This window comes from Corticium candelabrum, chromosome 15, assembly GCF_963422355.1.
Source record: "Corticium candelabrum chromosome 15, ooCorCand1.1, whole genome shotgun sequence".
Lineage (NCBI taxonomy): Eukaryota > Metazoa > Porifera > Homoscleromorpha > Homosclerophorida > Plakinidae > Corticium > Corticium candelabrum.
The window spans coordinates 7,186,936-7,209,756 of record NC_085099.1 but is presented as its reverse complement, the minus strand read 5'-3'; the positions used below and the strand labels follow the sequence as shown (position 1 = coordinate 7,209,756).

At 42.4% G+C, this 22,821-nt stretch overlaps 4 protein-coding genes and 2 long non-coding RNA genes across 8 annotated transcripts; 5 read left to right on the top strand and 1 right to left on the bottom strand.

Moving 5' to 3' along the window:
• The first annotated feature begins 709 nt into the window (after window positions 1-709).
• On the top strand, window positions 710-6,766 carry LOC134191599 (uncharacterized protein K02A2.6-like). The gene is made up of 2 exons (XM_062660221.1): window positions 710-4,527; window positions 6,623-6,766. Exon 1 carries the CDS (start codon window positions 710-712, stop codon window positions 4,151-4,153), a length of 3,444 nt encoding a protein of 1,147 aa, XP_062516205.1. The 3' UTR covers window positions 4,154-4,527; window positions 6,623-6,766.
• A 1,428-nt stretch (window positions 6,767-8,194) lies between these two features.
• LOC134191020 (uncharacterized) lies at window positions 8,195-12,981 on the bottom strand. Its single transcript, XR_009971709.1, has 3 exons — window positions 12,795-12,981; window positions 12,642-12,743; window positions 8,195-8,309 (listed from the first exon to the last, which is right to left on the bottom strand). It is a non-coding gene; the product is annotated as an uncharacterized LOC134191020 (long non-coding RNA).
• Window positions 8,562-9,455, top strand: LOC134191341 (uncharacterized). Its single transcript, XM_062659949.1, has one exon. The coding sequence runs from the start codon at window positions 8,562-8,564 to the stop codon at window positions 9,453-9,455; it is 894 nt and encodes a 297-aa protein (XP_062515933.1).
• Window positions 9,599-10,696, top strand: LOC134191340 (uncharacterized). Its single transcript, XM_062659948.1, has one exon. The coding sequence runs from the start codon at window positions 9,599-9,601 to the stop codon at window positions 10,694-10,696; it is 1,098 nt and encodes a 365-aa protein (XP_062515932.1).
• Window positions 11,090-12,669, top strand: LOC134191019 (uncharacterized). The gene has a single exon (XM_062659574.1). It carries the CDS (start codon window positions 11,093-11,095, stop codon window positions 12,449-12,451), a length of 1,359 nt encoding a protein of 452 aa, XP_062515558.1. The 5' UTR covers window positions 11,090-11,092; the 3' UTR covers window positions 12,452-12,669.
• A 360-nt stretch (window positions 12,982-13,341) lies between the features above and the next one.
• LOC134191369 (uncharacterized) lies at window positions 13,342-16,278 on the top strand. Of its 3 annotated transcripts, none has more exons than XR_009971776.1 (4): window positions 13,342-13,448; window positions 13,524-13,597; window positions 15,863-15,984; window positions 16,052-16,278. It is a non-coding gene; the product is annotated as an uncharacterized LOC134191369 (long non-coding RNA). The 3 variants fall into 3 exon arrangements; XR_009971777.1 differs by having other exon boundaries at window positions 16,039-16,278; XR_009971778.1 differs by having other exon boundaries at window positions 15,863-16,147; window positions 16,211-16,278.
• Window positions 16,279-22,821: the final 6,543 nt, after the last annotated feature.

Below are 22,821 nucleotides of genomic sequence, written 5' to 3'. Positions count from 1 at the left end.
CTCAATCTGCACTCCATCACGTGCCTACTTCTTTTTCAATGCATCTAGGTCCGCTAGACACCTAAACAGGCAAGATTGTACGAGACTGACCTTTCCCAAAGTGAGTCCAGAGAAGGGTCAGCTCATCACTGTGCCCAAAGCCACTCACTTTTGTAGAGTAATGACATTAGTATTGGTTGTGTGCGCGCGCTAGTAGAATAGTCTAGAAGTAAGGGACGCATGCGTACTGCAGTCGTTGAGTTATTACAGAGTCTGTTGAGTTTGTTGAAGCTCGTGAGTAAACTTACGACGACACTACATGGTGACAGGAGTCTGAACGATGACTAGCATTCGGTTACAGCCTCCGACGCCGTTCTCGTTTGAAAACCCAGACGACTGGCCAAAATGGCGGCGGCGATTCGAGCAATTCCGTCTCGCGTCCGGGCTATCTGAGGGGGAGAACGAGCGGCAAGTAAGTACACTACTCTATTGCATGGGGGAAGATGCAGAGGACGTCCTCGCATCCACCAGCATTTCTGACGAGGAGAGAAAGTCGTACGAGACTGTCCTGAGAAAGCTCGACGATTTCTTCAAAGTAAGGAAAAACGTAATATTCGAGCGTGCCCAATTCAACCGCAGGTGTCAGAAAGAAGACGAATCCGTCGAGCAGTTCATCACGAGTCTCTATAATTTGGTTGAGAATTGTGCCTATGGGGATCTGAAAGACGAAATGATCAGAGATCGCATTGTTGTAGGAATTTGTGACACCTCCCTGGCTGAGCGTTTGCAGATGGACGCCGAGCTGACATTGGACAAAGCCAAGAAAACAGTTCGACAGCGGGAAGCCATTCGGAAGCAACATGGGATCTTGCAAGAGTCGCCAATCGAGTCAGTGAATTACACGGGACACCCCTTCCACAGGAGAGTACAGAAACCACCTGGTAAGAAACCATTCACATCCAGCAAGGCAGGAGCTACAAATTCAGGGAGCCTCACCAGCTGTACACGGTGTGGACGGTCACCATCACATGCACGACAGGAATGCCCAGCCAAGGATGCGACGTGTCACAGGTGTAAGAAAAGAGGCCATTACAACCAGCATTGTTTCTCAAAGGCAGTTGCAGACGTCATGGAGGAAAGAGAGGCTGAAGAATGTTGTGATGTGTCGTATTTGTACACAGTTAACCTGGAACAAGGAAACTCTTGGAACAGCACTATTTCAGTGGAGGGTCAACAAACTTCGTTCAAGTTGGATACAGGAGCAGAGGTTACCGTTATCTCAGAACATACCTTGCAGGCTCTGAACCCACAGCAAATCCAGAAAGCTACGCGAAAATTATGTGGGCCAGATCGGAAGCCGTTGGAGGTTTTAGGGGAGTTACCTCTTACCTTAAGCTACAAGGGTAGGTCATGTGTCCAGAAAGTATATGTGGTAAAAGGGCTACAGCGCAATCTCCTTGGTCTTCCGGCAATCACATCATTGAACATACTTGTTCCAGTCAACTTGGTCGCCTCGTCAGTACCAGATCAGTATCTTCCAATGTTCAGAGGGCTAGGCACATTCCAAGAATCTTATGAAATCAAGCTGAAGTCAGGGGCTAAACCCTTAGCTCTGTTCACCCCAAGGAACGTCCCACTGCCTCTCAGACAGAGAGTCCAAGAAGAATTAGCCCGGATGGAGTCTTTGGGAGTCATCTCAAAGGTGGATCAGCCAACATCATGGTGCGCTGGAATGGTCGTAGTTCCAAAGAAATCAGGGGCGATTCGTATTTGCGTTGACTACAGGCCACTGAATGAGAGTGTTTTGAGGGAAGTCTACCCTCTTCCAAAAGTTGACCACACACTGGCTTGTTTGGCCGGAGCTACGGTATTTAGCAAGTTGGATGCCAACTGTGGGTTTTGGCAGATTCCACTGGCCGAGGAATCCAGACCGCTCACCACATTCATTACGCCGTTCGGGAGATTCGCCTTCAACAAACTACCTTTCGGTATATCTAGTGCGCCTGAGCTGTTCCAGCGGCTCATGAACGGCATCTTATCTGGCCAAAAAGGAGTCCTTTGTCACATGGATGACGTCCTAGTTTTCGGACGCACACAAGAAGAGCACGACTCCCGACTCCACGCTGTCCTGCAGAAACTGCAGAAGTCTGGATTAACCCTAAACCGCACGAAATGCGAGTTCAACAAGGAGCGTCTGACGTTCTTGGGGCATGTAATTGGTGCACAGGGTATTTCCCCAGATCCCCAGAAAACGGAAGCTGTCCTGAAGATGGCACAACCTACCACAGCAACGGACCTACGGAGATTCATGGGTATGGTCAATCAGCTCAGCAAGTTTACCCCACACATCGCCGAATTGTCAAAGCCTCTTCGTGAGCTTCTGAGCAGTAGGCGGTCATGGGTGTGGGGACCGTCCCAATACGACGCTTTCTCAAAGGTCAAGAAGGAATTGACTACACCGAAAGTTTTAGCTTTATACGACCTGGAAAAGGCAACAAAAATCTGTGCAGACGCCTCTGCTTATGGGCTGGGAGCAGTTCTTCTGCAGCAGCATCAACCAGCAGTGTGGAAACCCGTCGCCTACGCCTCCCGGTCCATGACCGAGACAGAACAGAGATATTCTCAAATTGAGAAGGAGAGTCTGGCTCTTGTGTGGGCGTGCGAGAAATTCTCAGACTACGTTATTGGGAAGTCTATCCAGTTGGAGACTGACCACAAGCCCTTGGTCCCTCTACTTGGCACAATGAGCCTCGATCGACTCCCACCGAGAATCTTGCGATTTCGATTACGTCTGACACGGTTCGACTACAAAATATCCCATGTTCCGGGGAAGCTCCTATATACGGCGGACACACTCTCTCGCGCACCTGTGACCCCTGCAGGGGAAAATGATAAAAACGAAGAGAGTGCGACAGAGTCGTTTGTTGAAGCCTTTATCTCGTACCTTCCTGCAAATGAAGACCGTCTGGATGCATACCGGAGAGCCCAACAGGAAGACCCTATTTGCTCGGAGGTAATGACATATGTCATGCAGGGATGGCCCACCAGAAACAAAATTAAGGGAGACCTCGCTCGATACTGGACAGAACGCGGAGAGCTCAGCACCCATGACAACCTACTACTGTATGGCAGCCGCATTGTGGTTCCAAAGAAATTGCAGAGAGAGACATTGCAGAAAATACATCAAGGGCACCAAGGCATTCAGAAATGTCGCCAAAGAGTTTTATCCTCAGTATGGTGGCCCGGGGTAACCAAAAACGTTGAAGAATTCGTCAAGGCATGTCCTGATTGTCAGCGATCCACCCCCACTGCCACTGAACCTCTTCTGTCAACCCCTCTCCCTAACCACCCTTGGGAACGTGTTGCAGCCGACCTGTTTGAGTTGAAAGGGGTTTCACATCTCCTTGTAGTAGACTACTATTCCAGATACGTAGAAGTTCAGAAACTGACCACTACTACCTCGACAAATGTTGTTACCGCTCTGAAAGCCATCTTCTCTCGCCACGGCGTTCCAATCACGTTTGTGAGCGACAACGGACCACAGTTTGACTCAAAGGAGATGAAACACTTTGCTGCAGCCTATGGCTTTAATCATGTAACTAGCAGCCCACACTACCCGAGGGCCAATGGAGAAGCAGAGAGAAGCGTGAAAACCGTTAAGAGCTTGCTAGATCACTCTCCTGACCCGTATATGGCCCTACTCAGTTATCGGGCGACCCCTTTGCCATGGTGCGGTCTTAGTCCTGCAGAACTCCTGATGGGGCGACGTATACGAACAGATGTTCCACAGATGAGAAAACTGCTCATTCCTGACTGGCCCCATACGAGGGATTTCAAAACGCTGAACGAGAAGTACAAGGAAGGACAGAAACGCCATTATGACCAACGTCACCGAGCCAGACTTCTACCGGAGCTACCAGAGGACACCCCGGTCTGGGTACACACCCAAGGGAAACAAGTAGCCGGGAAGATTGTACGACAAGCCGACACTCCCAGGTCATATCTCGTTAATACACCAGGCAGAGATCTACGGAGAAACCGGAGTCACTTGACTATCAGAAACGACAACACCGTACCAGACGATCCTGAGAAGCAGCCTGATACTCAACACGGACTAGTCACTCGCTCTCAAGCGGGCCACACCATTCGACCTCCTAACCGGCTGGACTTATAGTTTGTAGCTGCTGGCGGACACTATATCCCTAGGAAGGGAGATGTAGAGTAATGACATTAGTATTGGTTGTGTGCGCGCGCTAGTAGAATAGTCTAGAAGTAAGGGACGCATGCGTACTGCAGTCGTTGAGTTATTACAGAGTCTGTTGAGTTTGTTGAAGCTCGTGAGTAAACTTACGACGACACTACAACTTTAGCGACCCACACAGTAGCCCAATGATGCCCAGTGAGTCTGCCTGCAGAAATCTGGCTGGAAGAATCAATGAGCAGGCTGGAGACAACACTCAAGCCGGTGCATTCCTATTTGACGTATTCAATCTTGAAGGAATTAGAGAGTTCCAAGCAATACATGAAGCCAAATCCATTGCCTCCCAGGTATATGTACGTGAATTTTACTAATTAACCGTAATTCGCTAAAGCACACTTGGAGCAGTATGCAAGAGTTACTAAATGCAACAGTGTACACATACAACTACAAACAGGTTGTTATTTGACTTGCTACTCGGTACTGATTTGCCACAGATTATTATCAGTGCTCAGTATACACTTAGCTTATTATACATGTGGTGTGTGTGTGTGTGTGTGTGTGTGTGTGTGTGTGTGTGTGTGTGTGTGTGTGTGTGTGTGTGTGTGTTATATTATTATATCCAACCGGTAATGACTATAACTGGTTAGAATTGAATTATACAGCATCGTAAACTGGTAAACAAATGTCACAGCTGTTGCACTAGCAGCTTGAATAGTGGCATGATTTTGCTGGACACTACTTTGACATGCCATTCATTGATCCAACCTTCCAAATATATGCAATCTTCTTCACATGTCCTACACACAATGCAAAATATTAAGCATAGCATTTCTTCAGTAAAATTTTTCATTTAATTAATCAATTAAGTAAAAGACTGTACAGTACATGAACTGGTTACTTGTACAGTGTAATGATATGGATCACACTCGCTGAACCATTGATTTTCAAGGGACCAATATATACATGGACATTTGTTGCTGTCCAGAACACCACAGAAAAGTACAGCTGCACCATTTTTGCAGCACTGGCTGTTAAAGGCAAAACATACATACACGCCTGCACTGGAACATGTACAAAAACCCTTTTTTGCTAAAGTTGCACTGATAAAACAGTTTTACTTACTCTCCAATAACTGATAATCTAGACCAATACAAGCCGATACCGATCAATACACGTAGCCAATCCAATATTTCATGATTATCTGTAATATTGACAACTTAATTAGTTAACATTGAGTCATATTTGTGGTATCGTAGGTCTTGTACCCTGTCACAAGAAATAAACTTATTCCAAAAATTACTGAGGCAAATTGCAGTCCTCTCTCAAGTGAAAGTGTTCCTAGAATGAGATCTCTTCTTTAGCTTCAAATTCATCACGAGGTGACCCTCACACGCCAACCATACCTCTACACATGAACATCCTCATTCTGTATTATTGGCTGCAACCAAACCATGTATCGTATGCATGTAAAGTATATGTAAAGAATGTATAGCATACCTCACTTTTCCGACATTTATTTAATACTTAATTTTTAAAGATTGAGAAATTTTTTGAATAATCTGAGGTGTGTTGAGTTTGATAGTTTATTCAACATGTAAAAATTATACCTAAAATCATATTTGTCTGTAAATTTACAGTTTGATAATGATTTCTACAGCCTATATTGATTGATTTAGACGGTCTATTCATATATAGTCAATATATCTTATACAGCCAGTCAATATTGATTGATATACACAGTCAATATTGGTTGATATATAGTAAGACTATTATTGCTCGTAAGACTATTATTGCTCGCTCCTTCATTTTAGTTCTCGTTTGAATTCCTTGTTATCTACAAGCAGTGCATGCCAAATAATTTCACTGGTTGCATCATGGGGTTTTATCCATAAAAAGTCTATGTCCACACTAAAGAACACGGTCACCAAAATAATCCATGTTTCCACATATACGTCTTGCTGCTTCTTGACTAACTTGAAATAGAGAATGTCAGTCTTCGAAACAAGGTTAAGCTCAACACTATTGCTAATGTATATATCAATCAATATTGCCTGTATGCAATAATATTGACTATATATAAATTGGCGGTATAAATCAATCAGTGTAGGCTGTATAAATCATTATCAAACTGCAAATTAACAGACAAATGATTGAAACTTAATGTTAGATGTTGAATTAATTAACTATCAAACCCAGCACACACCAGCACACGTCAAATTATTCTAAAAATTTATCTAAATTCTTTAAACTAAATATTAAGCAAATGTTGACAAAGCAAGGTAGACATGCTAGCATTGCTTACACACAAATGTTTAGAATATCAATCTTGCTAATTGAATCCTTGCCCAAAATCTATTTATTTATTTGAAACGTACCAAGAATTTTTTCAACTGCTGCTCTAAGACTCAATTGCTATACTCAATTCCTGATTTATGTGGTTAGCAGACCATTCCCATGCCAAACTGCACGCAGAAGAAGATGCTCCTAAAGCACACGTCAGATGTCATTCCTTCCTTTACAACTCCAACTGACACAAGAGACGAGTTCTCATTACTGATAGTTAGCCAAGCAACACACAAGAGTGATTCTCACGGAAATTTGGCGTCTCTGTGTCCTGTGCTTGAACCAAGTTGGTAGAAGAACGAACAGACGGTCTGACAGCAACTGAAACAAAATACAAAATGTAGATCTTTACTGTGGAGGGATGGAGGGATTGTACAGGATTAGTGTCTTCTTTCATTCATGAATCTGTCAGCCATCAACTGTCTGTCTGTCTGTCTGTCCATCAGTCTGTTGGTATCTCCATCTCTTTGTCTGTCCTCTGTCTGTCTGTCCATTGTTTGTCCATCTTTCTGTCTGTTTGTCTACTTGTCTGTCCATTGTCTGTCTGTCTGTTCATCTGCCTGTTTGTATGTCCATCTCTCTGTCTGTCCTCTCTCTTGTCTGTGTATTGTTTGTCCATCTTTCTGTCTGTTTGTCTACTTGTCTGTCCATTTGTCTGTATGTCTGTATGTCCATCTGTCTATCTGTCTGTCTATCTTTCTGTCTGTTTGTCTACTTGTCTGTCCATTGTCTGTCTGTCTGTAAGTCTGCCCATTGTCTGTCCATCGGTCTGTTTGTCTGTTCATCTGTCTGTATGTATGTATGTCCATCTCTCTGTCTGTCCTTCTCTTCATCTGTCTGTCTGTCCATTGTCTATCCATCCATCCAAACATCTATAGATAAGTGCTATTTTGTCCGTCCCGTCGGTACGTGGAAGTTGCATCATGCTGTACAGACATGAAGTAGAGTCGGGACAGGGTGGAGGCTAGTCACTTTGATTCTCCATCTGTCTGTCTGTCTGTCGTCTGTCCATCTGTCTGTCTGTCCATCCATCCAAACATCTTTGATTCTCCATCTGTCTGTTTGTCTGTCCGTCCGTCTGTCTGTCTGTCTGTCCATTTGCCTGTCTGTCTGTCTGTCTGTTCATCTGTCTGTCTGTCCATCTGCCTGTCTGTGTGTCTATCCATCTGTCTGTCTGTGTGCCTGTCTATCTCTCTGTCTGTGAGTCTGTCCATCTGTCTGTATGAGTCTGTCCATCTGTCTGTCTGTGTGTGTGTCTGTCTGTCCATCTGTGTGTCTGTCCATCTGTCCGTCTATCCATCTGTCTGTGACAGTGTCAGCTTATCCGTTTGTCTGCTTATCCATCACTCTATCATCAAACACATGCTACACGATCCAGTCACTACAATCTGTACCCAATGCTGCTGCTTTGTCCTCCACAACAGCCGACTTCTCATCCTTCACGTTCTCCACTCCTCATTGCTGTTGATCCCCATCGGCTGTCACACCTCCCAGTCCCTCCTTGACTTCATTCACCGATTTCACACTCACAGCAGTTGAAGTCGTTATCGGTTGTTGAACAGCAAAAGGCATTAGATTACTGGGAGTCAACTTTGACAATTTAAATGAGAAAGAATCTAGACAATCAACACAATTCCCACACGATCAAAACACACACACACACACACACACACACACACACACACACACACACACACACACACAAACAGAAAGACAGACAAACAGACAGACACCGATAAACACTATTACATGATCTAGTTGCAAGAGGGTAACACTTCTAGAATTTCTAAATCAATGAACATAATGCTGAAGGTCTTTGTCATATAAGAAAGTCCTCTACTCTACATTGTTCATGACACACACACACACACACACACACACACACACACACACACACACACACACACACACACACACACACACACACACACACACACACACACACACACACACACACACACACATGCACATGCTCGATATGCACAAACCCTACAATTAGCCTACATATCCTAGAATAATCATAACATTAAAGCATGGTATGTTATTGCTAGGTGCATCAGGAGAGTGGTTTGATGAGACATGCCAACTTCCAAGCACTCTGAATATTCAACGTCCTAGTAGTGATACCATTCAACAGTTCAGAGACATACTGCTCAATCAGCCACCATTGGCTATAGCATGTCAACGCATTAGCACCCATCAGTTTTCAAAGTTGGCATGCACAAGATGGCTGACAGATGACCTTCTTGATAGTTTGTCCAGACTTGTCAACAACTCATCAAATGACTGTATGTCGCTTGTGTTGTCTAAATACAACAAAAGATGTATGACAAACTATGTTTCTACTGCACTAAACGGCAGAAGTAGCATTCGCTTGCTTTTCTTCATTGTAAATGTCAGCATTGATCCACCGTCTGGCACTGCTTTTGCTTCTAACAAAATCCTTGGAGGCAATCACTGGACTGTGCTTGTTACAGACGTATCAACCAACTTGTCCTACTGTGACGATTCCCTTGGCTATCCAGTGCCCCTCAACCTCCTTTTAGAATGTAAGCAGACATTCTCTGAACTGCAAGAAATATTGGGAGAGCAGATTGCAATACCTCAAAGCATCTTCAACTTGCACAGGCCCACTTTTGACAGAAATGGCAAACATGCTTGCTCCCGCGAATGCTGCAATTACCCAGTGCAAACAGATTCATCATCTTGTGGTGTGATTGCATTCATGTTCGTTGCTACTGTGTCATTTGGTCCAAATGAAGTTTGGCCGTATGTCTGCCTTCCACAAATTCAATGCCATCCTCTAAAATCTTTACTCTGTATTTACCACCAGCCAAGTGCATATGTTCATTACCTACGGACTGTTTTGGCAGTTTGGTTCGTCAGAGGCAAGATTGACATTCAAAATCTTGTCAGCAGTTCAGCGTTTTGACAACAAGAAGACACTTCCTAAGCCTTCGCAGGAAAACAGAAACAGCCGATTACTCAGCTTTAGCTTGAAAAAGAAGCAGGTGAGCTCTGATGTACTGGGATTTCTTCAGGCTGCAGCAACAGCAACTAATCATCCAAAACTAGATGTGCCTGGCAGACTGTCAATCACACATTCACATGTCAGGGACAGTGATAAGACAGAAGCCTACCAATCTGCAACGGGGCCTCTTGTCTAAAGAACCAAACAACCAAGATAGTATTTTGTGTGATAAAATCACACCTGTTGAAAGTCCTCTGCAAAGCCCCCTTCCTAGCAACATCATTAGCGTTAGTGACCAAGCCAGGCTGAAAACAAACCCACCAACAGAAGTGAACCTTGGTTTACCTCAGGATATAGCTTACCTATTCCCTGCAAACTACAGCTACCTTGTTGTCGAGCACAGCAAGAAAGAGCAAGATGCTTTCTTGGGAGCAGAGTCCTACAACTTTACACTAACAGTATGGACAAATGCAAACAGTCCTCAAGCAGCAGTGCAATGGATAGAAGACTTTGAAAAAATCTCAAAAACAACATACAGAGTAACAAGAGGAGTCAAACCATCAGGTCAAAGAGTTCTGTTTAAAACAGTGCGACACTGTCACCACCAGCAAAAGAAACTAACTAAAACCCAAGAGAAAATGAAGTCCCAAATTCCACCATCATGTATGTTCAAGAGCACCAGAATGAAGAAAACAAAGTGTCCAAGTACCTTGAGAGTGCGAGTATATTCTAGCCTAGCCTTGGCTATTGCCAACCATCCTAGCAAAGCATGTCTGATTGACATGCAGTATAGCCACAACCACCCTGTAAATAGTGGACATGCACTTAGTTGCAGGTCTGTTGCTAATTGCGCCAAAGAGGAGTACAACAATTTGTTTGAGTCAGGATACTCAGCAGCCAGAGCTCAGCATGAATATGTTAACAGACTACAGCTAAAATTTGGCACTTCAGATGTTGAAGTTGCACTTGCTGATCGGTCCATCAACCCCAACTGCCAGGATGTCCAACGCTTGTTTCAAAAATGGAGACAGAAGTGTGTTGGCCCTGAAAATGGCAAATTAATGTTTGAGCGTCTATCGCTAGAAGTAAACCAATTTAATGAAGCCCATAGCTCAGAAAACGGCAGAGCGTTTCTTCAACTTTATCAGTCAGCCGAGGAGACCAAAGAAGCAGTGGCTCCTGAACATCCACCAAAAGTTTAAAAAGTCACTCACAATGTTCCATTCCTTTTTAGCAGTTGTCACACCCTTAATGGCGAGAGCTCACAAACTATTGTACCAAAGCAGTGAAATGGTCTACTGCGATTCTACAGCCAGCTTGGACAACTTAAACACTGCAGTGTTTGTACTCAGCTGCAGCACTGTTGCAGGAGCTGTACCGTTAGGGTGTGTGATGGCTTCAAGTGAAGATGTAGAGACTCTTATAGCTGCGTTTAAAGCACTTGTCAGCATCCTACCTGACTATGCCTTTTTGGAAGAGGCAAAATTGCAGGGCCGTTAACAATTTTAACTGATGACTCTGCAAGTGAACGAAGAGCACTCCAGATAGTATGGCCAAAAGCACAACTGCATCTTTGTGTGTTCCATTTCCTCCAAAGCATGTGGCGTTGGCTGTGGAGTGATAAGTCCAGGGTAACAGGAAAGGACAGGGTAACTTGTATGCTGCTCACAAAGTGCCTTCCATACTCATCTTCAGACCAAGCCCTAATGAATGTAAAAGCTGAAATTGAAAGCAGTCAATTTCCTGTTTTCAAAAAACGGATAGACAGTTACTGGCAGCGAAAAGAAGAATGGGCTTTATGCTTCCGGACACAATTCCCAACACGAGGAAACTACACGAATAATTATTTTGAGGCAAGCATAAGAATAATCAAAGATATCCTGTTTCAAAGGCAGAAGGCCTGGAATGCTGTACAGTTATTCCAAATGGTGCATATAACAATGGAGTTGTATTATCAGCGCCGCTTACTTTCACTGGCAAGTAACAGACTTGATCACTTCGTGTCATTAAAATATACATTAGCTGGTGTGAGGCTTGGTAGCACTTCCTTCGATGACGTAACAGCCACAGAAGAAGACCCTGATGTATACATGGTTAGAAGCCACACAGATCCACACGACCACTGGATAGTAGACTTGCAACTAGGGGAATGCTCTTGCCCGGTAGGATACAATGGAACACCATGTAAACACCAGCTCGTTGCAGCAACAAAATACATGAAGTCCACCATCAACAAGATTCCAACTGATTCCCCAAAAGGACGCCAGCTCCTTGCAGGCGTAGCTCTTGGAAAAGATTGCCAACCCATTAGCTTCTACAGCAGTCTTCACCAAAAGTCAGATGAAGAGTACTTGCAGTCCCTCTCTGTTGATATTCAATGGCATAATGAAGACATACGGCATTCTTTCAAAGAATCAGCCATGCTGGATGATGATCTGTTCCAACAGAAAAGGCAGAAAACAACCATGAAGGAGACTGAAATACCCAGTAGTGGTGAAGACAAGAATCAGGCAATCGAGACAGTCAAAACAAGTCTCAATGAAGTCATGGTTGACCTAGAAACTGGACTTGCCCCCAACATGACAAATAATGATGGGTATCTGACAGCTGTTAAAAAGTTTTGTGAAAACTACTGGAAATGTCGAGGAAAATCAACACATCCACCGACCAAGCAGCAGCGTTTGGTTTCAGCATTACACACTTTTGGCTGTCATACCGGGATAACAAAGCACAGGCAAAGAATTCGGGTGCAGCCTACAGCCCTCAGCAGACGAAAACACATAAAAAATTCAAGTTCTGTTCCTGCAAAAGCTGGCCGCCTCAGTGTGTTTAATAGTAGGAGAGCAACTCACACAACTCCTTCTGTCAGTAGGTATGTGATGCCGAAGCGGATACAAAAGATAAAGAGACAGCACAGTCTGTCCGCCAGTATTCAGCAGAACAGCAAAAATGCTTGACAGACTTTATTATAAACTTTATACTTAGAAGCATGTTTACTATAGATATACAATGTAAGGTATAGATTACGTGTAAGCCCATGCAATGTTCCTGAAGAACTAAAAAGTTAATCTATGTCTACGTGACTATACGTACCGTAGTCTAGCTACTAGTAGTCTGCATATTTTAATAGATTGCTAGCTGTATTACGTGTACACCAGTTTGAAGAGGTCTCTGGTTGAACAGCTGAAAGTTGGAACAGCTCCTTTTGCTATGCAAGTGCACTAACGCAGATTTCTGCTGAATTATGAACTAAGAAAAATAAGTTATCACAACGTAAGGTAGACGAAACGTCTAGCCTACCTGCTATAGCTACTTTGTGCGCATGTGCTTTGATGGCCCCGAGTTCGAAAATTATGACGCAGCTACCGCTTCAGCAACGTGAATGGTGTGGCGTCGCAAGGTGCGCAGTAGTCAACGAACGCAAACAACAATACAACAATGTCACGTTCCTTCTGCCAACGTCACGTGCAGATTACAGCGTATACGGGAAGTTTATCCGGGCACTAAAGAAAGTGGGTCCAAAAAACATTCGTCTCTGACTGTGCGTTATCGCTAAATCCGCTACTGCGCTAGGGCCTAATCCGCGAAGAGAGGTAGACGCGGTGCGCTAGCGCAGAATGTCTTCCAGTACAAGTGCGTTAGCAAGCGGACCTATTTGACGGCCGGATCTAATCTGCTGCTACACCAGCTTCCGTACATATGGCTCTGCTACCAAACGTAGCCTCGACGTCCAGACCGTCTTTACAAGAACAGCAAATTTTTTGGTGTCCACTTCACACACACATCCCGGATATATAGCCCGGATAAGTTTAACTTGCACGTGCACAGTAGACCATTCTCACGTGCACAGTAGACCATTCTCACGTGCACAAATGACTAGTAGCTCGAAATGTGAGGTGCTATGCTGACAGATCGTGGGAATTGCGCTTTCTCTGCGATCAGTTACCACACTGAGTAAGCAACAGTGGCTAGTAAAAGGAGAGCCCCAATATGGGGAATGTTGATTGCTACAAACCGTTTTCTTTGCAGAAATCGACCTTCTCGAGAAACAATTGACTCCAGAAAAGCTTCACGTGATGCAGTTATTATACAAGACGACAGAGGTTTGTACATTTTGCTAGTTAATTGATATTAGTTAATTAACTAATTATTAATTTATTAGAATAAAGGCACAATTTATGTATTTATGGTAGTATTTTTTAACCTTAGATGTGATTTAATAAATAGTAATTTATAATTTATAAGTGTGTGTGTGTGTGTGTATATATATATATATATATACATATAGCTAAATATGTATTTCAATACAACCAATCTACGATACAGGCAAATCCCATAAACTAAAATTACTGTCATTACTGTCTAACAACAATCTACTTAGAATCATGCGTGCATTATACGACCACAACTTAACTGATAATTGCTGCAACAAATTATTTAAAAACTGACTAAAAGGAATAGAACTAACAGAAACAGTTTTATATGCTATAGTCTTTAATGTATTCAAGCTGACATCCGACCATGTCCCAAATGATTCAACTGCAAATGGAAAGAAGAGAGCACCAGATGAAAACACTTGGGTGTCGTACTTCATACACTTTGAAATTTCTCCTTCTAAGGCCGCAAAAGCAGCGTTGCTTGCTGAATGTGACACAAATCTTTGCTGGAACGAATTACACACGGTTACATCAAAATACACCGGACAGCCAAACAAAAAGTTTGGATGATAGACATCACCAGGTTGACTAGTTCTCTGAAGAAGATCTTTGTTCACGTCGGGTTCCTTTATCGAGTACTAGCAAAGCTTGAAAAATGACATCTCTCAAAGCATCATGACGTCTAGAACGTAAAGAAATCTTCCGGCAACCAAGAAGATGATCACCAAACTTATCCCATACTTGGCCACAAATGCAACGGACAGCATTTGGAGGTGAAGAAAACAGTGGAAGACTGAGCCAAAGGTGAACAGCAATCGTGAACTCATGACGACTCATGGCAAGCCCGAGATTGAGGTTGGGAATGGCTGAAAGCCATGCTCCGGCATGAGGCTCAGAAATAGTGTTCAACCTGGCTTTGTCTCTAATAGAACAAGACTCCTTCAATAGATCAAAATCCCATTTGTCCACTTGACTCTGAAGAGAATGCTGAGAAGCAACGTTTATGTCAGTGTCTATCTGAACATTTTCATAAGTAGTAAAGAACGTTTCTTTAGCCTGCGATTCACCATTCACCTTGAGAGATGAAATTTCGTCAATTGAGGAAACGCCAAGGAAACAACATACCAACTTTTGAGTGGAATTACAACTCCCAATAAAAGCTAAGCACGAGGCTTTATTAGCTACTCGTAAACCAAGACCACCATATTTTATTGGCAAGGATGCTTGCTTCCAAGTAACATCTGACAAAGAAGAATGAGATAGGAGTTCAAAGGCACAACGGTGTTGATCAAAAGATGACAATTGACGAAGTGCTTTCCCTGGTGGCACAGTAGATAAGTAATTTTGAAGGAGTTGAAATTCAATTTGAGGATCATCAATATCCATGAGATGACTTTGTGCATTGATCACTTTTGAAATGCATTTTTGGAAAGCTGATTCAAAAAATTCCTTGTTTCCATAAATGGGAGATCCCAGTAATTTTATTCCTTCTTCTTGTTCTGCCACACGTTGAACTTCAGGTGGAAACTCTCTCTATATATATGTGGAAAATGTGTGTTAGATACCCACGTAGGTGGGTTTATATAGAAATATATGCATTTCTAAATATATATAGATATACTAGTAACTATTGCAGAAGAACCCGATTTTTAATTAATCATGTACTCTGCTGTTACTGCAATTCATTTGTTTTACATAAGAAATGTATGGCAAACAGGCAGAATTACAGAAAGCTGTTGATCTGCGCCATGGACAGTCTGTTGCCACAGAACACAGTTTTTCATTAGCCTAAAATAGAAGAAATCCATGATCCATTTTAACAATAAAATTAGAACACACACAATGAAGATGCGTATTTCTCTAGTGGGTGCACAGTTTGCTGGACATAAAACAGGAATAACTTGTTCTGAACACTCATTCTGAAAACTCTAACTACAATCTGTTCCTCTCTATAGATCAAGGAATATAAACAATCCAGGACATTTGTTGTTGTGAATTCAGTTAATATGTAGTGGTGAGCTAATATTTAGTGGTGGAAATTTTGATTGATGTCTAGAGTCAATGTTATTAATTAAATTTATATAGTATATGCCGATTGACTATTGCAGTTAATATTTATTGATTTAATACATTTCATATTTTCTTTGATTAATTAACGCAGTCAATATTGTAAATGAAGTCAACGTAACTTCTTTATTTTGGTTGTTGCAGATTCTAGTTGAGTAACCTGGATAACTTCCATTATTGCACCTGCCAGAAGACGAATTACATGTGTGGTTTAGGCATAAGTCACCTATGTTTCGAGTAATTAACATTTTCTGGATCTCGATAAGGTACTTGCATGCAATGTCTCAGTTGTATGTACTGCACTTGTAAGTCAAAGAAAGTTTGAATTTTTAGTTCATCTTTCGAGATTCTCCAGAGTTACACAGAAAGTTCCTTTTCTTCAGGGAGCTGCCGTGACCAGTTTCTGAAGAAATGAGTGCAACTAAATTTGTATAGCTGCATTGCATTTTGACTCGTAGTGCTTTTAGCTATTGTACTTTGTACATTTGATAGATTATTTGCAGGAACTTTTGGGAGACCAGCCATGCTGAAGAGATTTCTGAATAAATTTGCATACATGATGGTGTATCTATTTATATCTATAATGCTCACTTGAACGATCTGCCATTCATTGTGTCCCTGGCTGTTAGATTGGGATTGCTCTCAGATGGGGCTCCATATATGAGGGCTAGCTGTCACAGTAATTCTGGTTTCAAAACTTGATAAAATACCAAAGGGCGGTGTTTCTTTACTATGATGAGATGGAGCAGTTGATGATGCGTATTCACAGTATCTTATACCATGCTCAAATTGACCACAAATAGAACTACATATATACAAGCACAAAACATTATCATGTTACTTTGAGTCTTTCTTCAACATCTAGAGTGTACACTGTTATATCCAACTGGTAATGACTATAACTGGTTAAGATTGAGTTATGCGTATACAGCATTATAAACTGGTAAACAAACGTCAAATCTGGTAAGAAATGTTACAGCAGTCACTAGATTTTGCTAGAGAGTACTTTGACATGTCATTCCCCGATCAACCTTCCAATATTCTTCACACATCCTATACACACAATGCAAAATATTAAACATCTCATTCTTCAGGTAAATTTTTGAATCTCTTTCTACACATTGCAGTGTTCTGTCTAAGTGACTAGATGATTTTAGTTAGCATTTTCATGTCCCATTTAATTATGAGGTTGTACATTACATGAACTAGTGATTTGTAATCACATGTACCACACATCCTTGCTAAGTACCTATAGCTAAAGCATGCTTCTTTTAAAGTGTGCCTACACTATCTTGTTTAGACAGTGTAGATATTAACCAATATGCATGAGAATTTGTTCCTGTCCAGAATACCACAAATTATATTAGCTCACCACTACTCGTGTTAACTGAATTCACAACTACAAATGTCGATTAATACTCTGCCACCTAGCTGCAGTAAAGTAATAAAAATACGTTGAGTTGAACGAGTTTGTTCCTTAATTTAATGTCCATACTCCTGTCTAAGTGGTGTCCTCCCAAAGGTTATTCAAGAAGACAAGTGGTCCAACAAAGTCTGTCACATTCCTGACACTTTGAATCTTGAACTCTTGAACTTGAGCAAGATACAGCAATTTCAACAAATTCTGTCAGACAAGCCAGCCTCTGCTGTGGCATTTGGTGACGTAACTACAGTAGCTACCAAATGTCTAGACTGGCATGTGACAGACGGTTACCTGATACACTGCTTGAAGGTATGGCATCGCTTCTCAATTGCTCATCACAAGATTGTCTTTGCCTTGTGCTATCCCAAGCTTGCTAATTCACGTTGAACACATCCATAGCATTAGCTCTGAACAACAGAAAGAAGATTAGACGTATATTCCTGATTGTCAACGTACAAATTGACGCCATAACTGGATCTTCTGTTGCATCAAATACATTGATGAGTAGGAAATCATTGGACAATGGTTGCTTTAGATTTGAATTCAAAAGCTTCCTTCTATGGCGACCCAACGGGATACTCAGTTCCTACCAACTTGTTGGTAGAACTAATACAAACACTGGACTATGTAAGCACTGCCTTAGGTGAAAGAGTGGATATTCATGATTTGATTCCTATGCATAGGCCAACATTTTGAAAAGATGGAAAACATGCATGATCAAGGCATTGCAAAAATTTCCCAATACAAACATGTTCTTCTCTTTGTGGGGATATTGCCTTTGTTTTTGTGGCAGTTGCAGCATTTTCTCCAGAGAATCTGTGGGCACACATCTGTTCACCACAGCTGTCGTTCTATGTGACAAAGCAAAACTCAAACTTTACCTTCAACCAGGCTTCTCCCCAGGATTTCAGGAAAGCGTAGCGCTAGCCCCTCCCTAAGACCACGCCCATTCAATAACGTCACGACAAAGTCCCAATTGCAATACTAATCTATCTAATACATAAAGCTCAAATTGTCTGTCTGTGTGTGTGAATGTATGTTCACGTTTGGCGCCCACGTCTTTTGTCCGTTCGCAACCGAAATCGGCACGCACACTCGGCACACACAGAGGAAGGTTTGCGTAAAAAATAAAAGAAATAATACACCTGGTCCCCTTTCAAGGGATCGACCCACGCGTAAAATTTCTCGACGACGCAAACGCTACACATTGCAGTTCATTCGAACACACGCCCGCACCGGTCCCGTGTAGACCCTATGCATCGCCGTCCTTCGCAAAGCTTCCAACAATCGAATATCTCTTGCCGACAAAACCTACTCTTCTATCGCTTGCGTTTCTCTCCAAATTCTGATCGCATTTGCACCGAATCCAACCTACACGTTTTCAGCAGCAAGCGCTACACGGGGAGTGTGTCGATTTCTATCGAAACAAGCGCGAAGAGCAAGATTCGAATTCATTCAGCATATCCGGGACCTCGCAACAAAGATTGCACGTGACGTGTCCACAGACCTATCTTTACACTACAGTATCTTGCCCGTACGAAGGACGGGCCATGGATCCTAGTTATCAATATATTAGACTTGCTGCTGAAAATCGCCTATACTAGTTGTTGTTTACAGGCTGACAGCTATCAGTAACCCATTAGTTGAAAAAGTACGAATTTAGCATGGACAGCTGTTGAAGTCAAGATATTGCTGTGACTTGCAACCATGCATTGACAAACCTGTTAATTAGTCTACTAAGTAGCAGTGCACGCTTGCTAGATACACACTATGACACAATTGAATGCATAAACACAATGACATAATATTTATTCATAATCATTGCTTAAAACAGTGACTGAGTATATACCCTAATGTTGCTGCTACGTTAGAGAGTAATAAGCAAAACTGTGTTCAATCTTACAAGCTGTCCACTGTATAATGAAATTATGCTGACTCTGTTACAATATTGTAATGCATCTGTTCCTCTTGGAAGCCCACTCCAGACATGCAGCGTTAAAGTCAAAGTCTTCTAAACAGGGACCTTCAATAGAGATAAACAGCAGCTGCACTGTGATTTTGTTGCTCAGACGGGGTTTCTCAGGGGTGTCTTTATCCTATTCAGTTCAGAAAAGCCCTCTCACAGTCAGCAGTGGAAGCAGGGATTAGCTGGGCAATGGCTGCAAGGTTACAAATGTTTGGAAACACTAAGAAAAGGTTCTCTTTCTTCACAATTGTAGCCATCACGTCTTGTTCTGTATGGCAAAGAAGTCGCACTTCGAAGTGGCACAGCTGTTGGAATCTGACTGGAACTATTTTTGCAAAGTGGCCAATCAGCGGTCCTATTCAGTATTGGCTTTCTTCAAGCCGCATACTTAGTAAGCAGGTTCTAAACATGCAAATTACATCATTAAGATTACATTTCCTTCACATGCACTTGCTATCTTGTATCTGGAGCATATCTAGGCAATCTCAAATCAGTGATCTCTGAGAGTGAAGTAGAAATTCAAGCATAGCGCAGCGCTACGCTCAAACGCCCTGGGGAGAACCCTGCTTCAACCAAGCCCTTCTACTCACTACCTGACGACTACCTTAGCAGTATGGCTGCTTTCTGATCAAATTAAAGTTTCAAATATCCTAGATAAGTCCATATTAGCTGATGAAAACTTGCAGTCTCAGCAAATCCAAAGCCACCATCTCAAGCTACCTGAATGCCAGAAGCTTTGCTTAAGTCTGAGTAAAACTTTCAAGACCAAAGTTTCAGGAGAAAATGTAACTCTTCAGCAGTTTCACCATGCAAAGCAACTACTGATTGGCCCTCCTGCTATATGCCTGACAAAGCAAACAAAGTTGGTAGAAAAGTTTCACTCTCGCTAAGGCCATTTTAGCTGGCAAGAGGAATCCTTTCTTTTCTAATGTAACCTGGTGCACTTCTAATGAGAGTCATTCACAGAGGACAGAAGCTGACAATGTCAGCGAAACCTCCATGCCTGTAGTAGAACAACAGTCAGTTTATGTGAAGGGATGCACTTTAAGCACAGGCACACTTCAACAATTTCAAACTACCAGTGAAGCCAATCTACAGCACCCACTTAATGCCAAACAAGAAAATGCAAATCTGATTCAGGCCTCCCTACCAGTATTATACCCTTGCTCCCTCAGCGGTACAACTATTTTGTTGACTCATATTGTCAGCATGAATTGGAAAGTTTCCTAGGAGCTGAAACAAGCAACTCTACTCTAGAAGCATGGACAAGTGCCAATTGTGAAACTGCAGCTGTCCAGTGGATTACACATTTTGAAAAGGTTTCAAAAACCACCTATCGAATCATGACAGGTTTCAAAGAAAAAGGATGGCGGCTCCTTTTTAAAACTGTTCGTCATTGTCATCATTACAGGAAACAGAAAACTCTGTCACAAATGTCCACAGAAAGGAAGTGCAAACTAAAGAAAACCACCATACATTGTTCCACACAAGACAAAAAGTCAATGTGTCCTAGCACTTTAATAGTTAGGGTATACCCACCTGACGCTTCTAGAATCTCAGACCACCCTGAATATCTTGCCTTAACAATTACATACCACCCAATCCACAGAGGCCATGCACTCAGCTTTAGGCCAGTCACAGAAGCTGTGAAAAAAGCGAAAATTAGTCTCTTTGAGTCTGACAGCTCTGCTACCTCTGCAAAACATGAATACTTGACCAAGCTCCAACTGAAAAGTGATCCACGAGTAGTTGAGAACACTCTTGCAGACAGCGACATAACCCCAAATGTACGAGACATTCAACGCTTCTTTAGAAAATGGCAATCAGACAACATTGGACCAGAAAATGGAGAGGCTATGTTTGAGCGACTTCTCGAGGAAGTACAACGATACAACAAGGAACATGAAAAAGAGGGTGGGCGAGTATTTCTTCAACCTTATGAAGCAGCAGCTGCAATGAACATGGATGAACCTAAACCAAAAACCAGGAAGACTGATGCCATGCCCTTCCTTTTAGCTCTAGTCACTCCTCTCATGGCCAGAGTCCATGAAATGGTCACACAAAGTGCAAAGCTAGTCTTTTGTGACTCAACAGCCAGTCTTGATAACTTGAACACAACTCTGTTCATACTTAGCTGCGGCACATCAGTAGGAGCTCTACCACTTGCTGCAGTTATGACATTCAGTGAAGATGCTGTTACCTTGTCAGCAGGGTGTACAGCACTAAAACACATACTGCCCAAGTGTGCATTTTTGGAAGAGGCCCAAATCTTGGACCATTAACATTATTGACAGATGACTGTGCAAGCAAACGGATTGCTCTAGAGTACATGGCCTCAAGCGGAATTACACCTATGTGTCTTTCATCTTTTACAAAGTATATGAAGACGGCTTTGGAGCTCAAATTCTGGTATCTGTGGTACAGACAGAATTACCTGTATGGCACTAACAAAACAACTTGTTTATGCCCCAAGTGAGCACGCATTGACTGAAATCAAATGTGAAGTAGACAAAAGCCCTCTTCAGACATTCAAAAAGAGACTAGGTGATTACTGGCAACAGAGGAAAGAATGGGCTGTGTGTTTCCGAAAGAACTTTCCCACACGAGGCAACTATACTAACCATTATTCAGAGGCTAGCATACGCATCATAAAAGACATCCTTTTCCAAAGGAATAAAGCTTGGAATGTGGTACAAATATTCAATCTTCTCACACAGACTCGCAAACTGTAGTACCAGCGACGTTTAATATCTGTTGCCAAACAGATTAGATCATTTTGTCTCTACAAGATTTACTGTGACAGGAGTAAAAGCGTACACCATTCCATCTGACGATATTGTCGCAACAGATGACCCAGACGTTTACACTGTTGTGAGTCAGTCAGATAAGAATACAATGTGGTAGTAGACTTACAACTGGGAGAGTGCACCTGTCCCATCGAAATGCAAAGTCAACCTTGCAAACACCAATTTGCAGCAGCAATGAAGTATTGCAAAAGCAGTGTCAATACTATCCCAACGTATTCGCCTCAAGGCCGTCAGCTTTTTGCAGCAGTGGCATTAGGACAACACTGCCAACCCATTTCCTTTTACAGCAGTGTCCACCAAAAAGCAGAAGAAGAACATATAAAGTCTCTTTCCATCAGTATGAATTGGTCTGACGAAGATATCAAACATTCCTTTGAAAAAATTGCTCCTTGTTCCTGTGAAACAACTGAAGTGGCAACTGCAGCTGACGACAACATTGATTTTAGCAATACACTTCAAAGAGATCAAGCACAACTGATTAACAGAGAAAGCTATGAAAAGTCAAGGAACGTCATTGAAAGAGTACTACAGGTCACTAAAGATATCAAGGACGGACTGCATGAAAGTCATGTCACAGACAGCTTCATAGCTGTAGTAGAAAGGTTTTGTTCCAATTATTGGAAACTACAAGGCAAAGAAATCCACTCACATGGTACACAGCAGCGACTGCGCTCTGCTCTACACATGTTTGGTAAAGAGGTGGGAGTCAGAAAACAAAAGAAAAAGATTCGAGTGCAACCTACTGCTGTAGCTAGACGACACTTCAAGTCCTTTTCTACCCGTCCAGCATCAGCAGGACGTCCAAGTTTGTTCATGAAAGCCAAAACTACAACCAACATATTCAACAGAAACACTATCCCCAAACGAATCCACCAGAGAGCAAGGAGAAACTACAGTCTGACAATAA